The sequence below is a fragment of the Nicotiana tomentosiformis genome, chromosome 11, assembly GCF_000390325.3.
Source record: "Nicotiana tomentosiformis chromosome 11, ASM39032v3, whole genome shotgun sequence".
NCBI lineage: Eukaryota > Viridiplantae > Streptophyta > Magnoliopsida > Solanales > Solanaceae > Nicotiana > Nicotiana tomentosiformis.
In genome coordinates this window covers 43,168,228-43,171,751 of record NC_090822.1, presented here as the reverse complement: position 1 = coordinate 43,171,751, position 3,524 = coordinate 43,168,228, and the positions used below count along the sequence as shown (strand labels likewise).

At 46.3% G+C, this 3,524-nt stretch overlaps 1 protein-coding gene across 1 annotated transcript; it reads right to left on the bottom strand.

The window, feature by feature from the left end:
• Positions 1 to 773: 773 nt before the first annotated feature.
• On the bottom strand, positions 774 to 2,332 carry LOC138901336 (MAR-binding filament-like protein 1-1). Its single transcript, XM_070189091.1, has 3 exons — positions 1,913 to 2,332; positions 1,413 to 1,574; positions 774 to 1,346 (listed from the first exon to the last, which is right to left on the bottom strand). The coding sequence occupies exons 1-3, from the start codon at positions 2,330 to 2,332 to the stop codon at positions 774 to 776; spliced, it is 1,155 nt and encodes a 384-aa protein (XP_070045192.1).
• Between the last annotated feature and the right edge of the window lie 1,192 nt (positions 2,333 to 3,524).

Sequence of the window (3,524 nt, the reverse complement as noted above, 5' to 3'; positions counted from 1 at the left end):
CGACCATTAAGCCTAAGGGATACTCTTATTTCGAGTTCGAGCAAATCCTCACTCGACTATAAAGCCTAAGGGCTACACTGACTCAAATTTGAGCAACTATTCTCATGCGTGGACTATCGATCGAGCACAAGGGCTACCATTACTTCGAGTTCGAGAAATCATTCTCACTCGACTACAAAGCCCAAGGGCTACCTTATTTCAAGTTCGAGCAAATCCTCACTCGACCATACAGCCTAAGGGCCACCCTAACTCGAGTTCGAGCAACCATTCTTACCCGGGGACTATCTGTCAAGCCCAAGGGCCGCCTCGATTCAACATCGAATTATTACCCCAAATTCGGGACTACGTATAAAGCCTAAGGGCTACCTTAATTCGAGTTCGAAAAATCATCCTCACTTGACTGCAAAGCCTAAAGGCTACTTTGCTTTGAGTTCGAGCGAATTATTTCACTTGACATCTATTTATCAAGCCTAAGAGCCACCTTAGTTCGAGTTCGAACATTCACTCGGGGACTACCTATGAGAAACGGCCGAGTGCAGTACTTGCTATCAGTCCTTACTATCTCAATCTTGGACCTTCGAATAATTATTCAATGCTAAGGCACTTTTGACCTTTGTATAAGTTAACAAAAAGGCAAAAGATTCAGAAGCCATAGAACGGAAAAGTTTTATATATACATCAAAATATTTTACAAAGGCAACTTGGCCCAAAGGAAGTTCTTTACAAGGGCCGAAGCAGCCTCTATAGAAATAACAAAAACTACTTAAGGTCCTCTAAATGGCTTGGTCTTCATTGAAGGCCGTGTCCTCGGGATCTTCCCCGCTTTCAGATTCGCTCGAGCTATCGAAATCTTCCTCAGGGAAGGCCAGCCTTCGAGCCCTGTTTTCCTCCGCCTTGGCATTTTTAATTTCGGCCTCAACATTGAAGCCCTGTGCACTGACCTCCTCGAGAGCTTCTCTCCGAGCCTGCCATTTAGCATGATCGACCATGCTTTTGGTCTTGGCCTGGCTGACCTCAACATCGATCCTGAACTGGGCCACCTTAGCATCGGCTCTTTTATTAGCCTCGGTCATCTCGCATCTGGACACTTCGAGTTCATTAGCCAAGCTTGCCTTATCGGAAGTGGCCAAATCTAACTGACTCTGAAGCTCTTTAACCCTCTCGATCTGCACCGAGGCATTTTCTCTTACAGCCCAAAGCTGGGCCTCAACCAAATCCAATTGAGGTTGAACGACCTCCTTTTTTGAGGCAAGGATGTCCATATTCTTTTTGAATTCTTTCGCCTCGACCAGTAGCTCATCTACCTGTGAATTAAGTCGTCTGATCTGTTCAAACCTATGCCGAACCTGCAGAATTGGATAGTTAGTAGTTATCTCCAATTCATCTTCACTATCATGGAGAATTCGGAATACCTGCTCACCCGTCTCCTCGTGCTCTTCCCGAGCCACTGTCAAATCCGCTCGAAGTTTCTCACTAAGAAGTTTGTAGGAGTCACTCTTCTCAGTAAGGTTCCGAACCTCAGCCTCATGCTCCTCTCGGATTCGGAGGAAGGCCTCGTGATGCAACACCGAAGCCTACAAAAATGGGAAAATGTTAGAAATAACTACATCTCTAAGTGTAAAAGAAACAGCAGAGATGCCATCGAAGTTACCCGATTCAGAGCATGTTGGGCCTCGTTGAAAAGACAGGCGGGTCCTACCGCATTCATCATGGTTTGATCCTCTTCGGTCACCAAGGACCAAAGGTAACTAGAAATCCCCACGGGGGGAAAGAAACCTCGCCCATCCTCCGGGACGGAGAAAACTATTTTTCGCCTACGGTTGGGATCAACACTCGGGGCCGGGAATCGGTCTACCAATTTTGGGCCCGATGAAGATTCGACAGCACCCGAACATGATATTTTCTTCGGTACCGGTAATCCACTGAACCCGGTAATAGCCTCCGAAGCAGCAGACTCGAGCCCGTCCCAAAAGCCATGAATATCGGTCGACTCGTGAATGCCCTCGTAAGATCGACCTTCCAACATGCTGTCCTCGCAAATCATAGCATCCAAATATTGAGAGGACACAGTAATATCTACTATTCCGAGATCATCCCTCGAAATATCCTCTACTGCTCGAGTAATCCTACCCTCGGTCTCCCCTTCGACCATCTCATCCCGAGACGAAATAGTCTCGGCTTTTCCTTGTTCAAGAATTATGGTCAAAGCTCCCTTATCTACCTCCGTCGATTCGGAGGATTGTTGTATCACAACATTAGCCCTTACACAGGCTAATTCCTCTTCTCCTTCTTCGGGTTCATCCCTTAATCGGCGAATCGAATCCAAAGGCATGACACTGGAGCCCCCTTGGGCTTGCGAGTTCTCTTCGCCGGTTTTTTCTTTTCCGAGACCGGGGAACTTGGTATATCTTTTCTCTTCTTCTCTTTAGCCTGCTTCGGGGCAGGGACCTCTTCATCACCAGATGAGGGCCTCATGGCAACATCCTTCCCAAGTCCTACGAAGGAAAAAAAAGGGTAAGCAAGTGAAGAAGATCGAACAACGAACAAACTAAAGAAAGGGACTTACCATGACTACGGGCCTCCCATTGGCTCTTTGATAATTCCACCCAAGCTCGCTCGGAGTGCGATCTCTGTAGCACCAAACCTTCAACCCATTATTTAAGGTCCGAAACGTGTTCCGACATCCGAGCCACAGCTGTAAAAGGAAAGAAAAAGCGGATCAAGGAAATGAAAGGTAGTCACAAATTAAAACGCTCGAAGGAAAATAAGTACTCACGGTTCATATTCCATTTCTCAGGAAACAGTATGTCATCGGCAGGGATCAGGTCCGAGGTTTTGACTCAAATAAAATGGCCCATCCAACCTCGATCACGAGTCTCGTCTATACTCGAGAACAGCGCTTTGGTGACTCGGCGAGCAAGCTTGATTAACCCTCCTTGATAAAATCGGGGACTATAAAGGCGTATAAGGTGATCGAGGGTGAAAAGACACCCCTCGATTTTGCTCGAGAAAAATCGTAAAAGAATCACTATTTTCCAAAAAGAAGGATGGATCTGGCCAAGGGACACGTCGTATCTCTTGCAAAAGGCGACGATGACAGGGTCTAAATGAACCAACATAAAAGGATAAGTATAAACACTTAGGAACCCTTCCACGTGGGTAGTAATTGTTTCATCGGGAGATGGGACTACCACATGCTTATCATCCTAGTTGCATTCTTATTTGACTTTCTCGAGAATTTTCTTGGTGATTGTACACTGGTACCTTGACATCAGCTCACATCGGCCCGGTACCGAAGAGGGTTTTTCGACTTTAAAATCACTGACAGTTAAACACCCTACCGGAACGAATTCCTCAGGGCGAGGCTCCACCGCATCCTCACCTCCGGCGGTCGTGATGAAGAAGCGGCCTCTTTTTGCGGCACTGTATTAGAAGTTTTTGCCATTGATGAATAAAGGGAAAGAGAATTAAGGTTGTATACGATGTAAAGTGTATGAAGCAGAGGAATTTTCTGAAAAAGACAC

What these genes read in the sequence shown, in the direction of transcription:
- LOC138901336 (XM_070189091.1), bottom strand. Translation starts at nt 2,332, where the DNA reads ATGCCTTTGGATTCGATTCGCCGATTAAGGGATGAACCCGAAGAAGGA. An exon ending in CCGGGTTCAGTGGATTACCG is followed by an intron (nt 1,575 to 1,912) that starts GTACCGAAGAAA and finishes CCATTTTTGTAG; the next exon opens with GCTTCGGTGTTGCATCACGA. An exon ending in ACGAGGAGACGGGTGAGCAG is followed by an intron (nt 1,347 to 1,412) that starts GTATTCCGAATT and finishes CCAATTCTGCAG; the next exon opens with GTTCGGCATAGGTTTGAACA.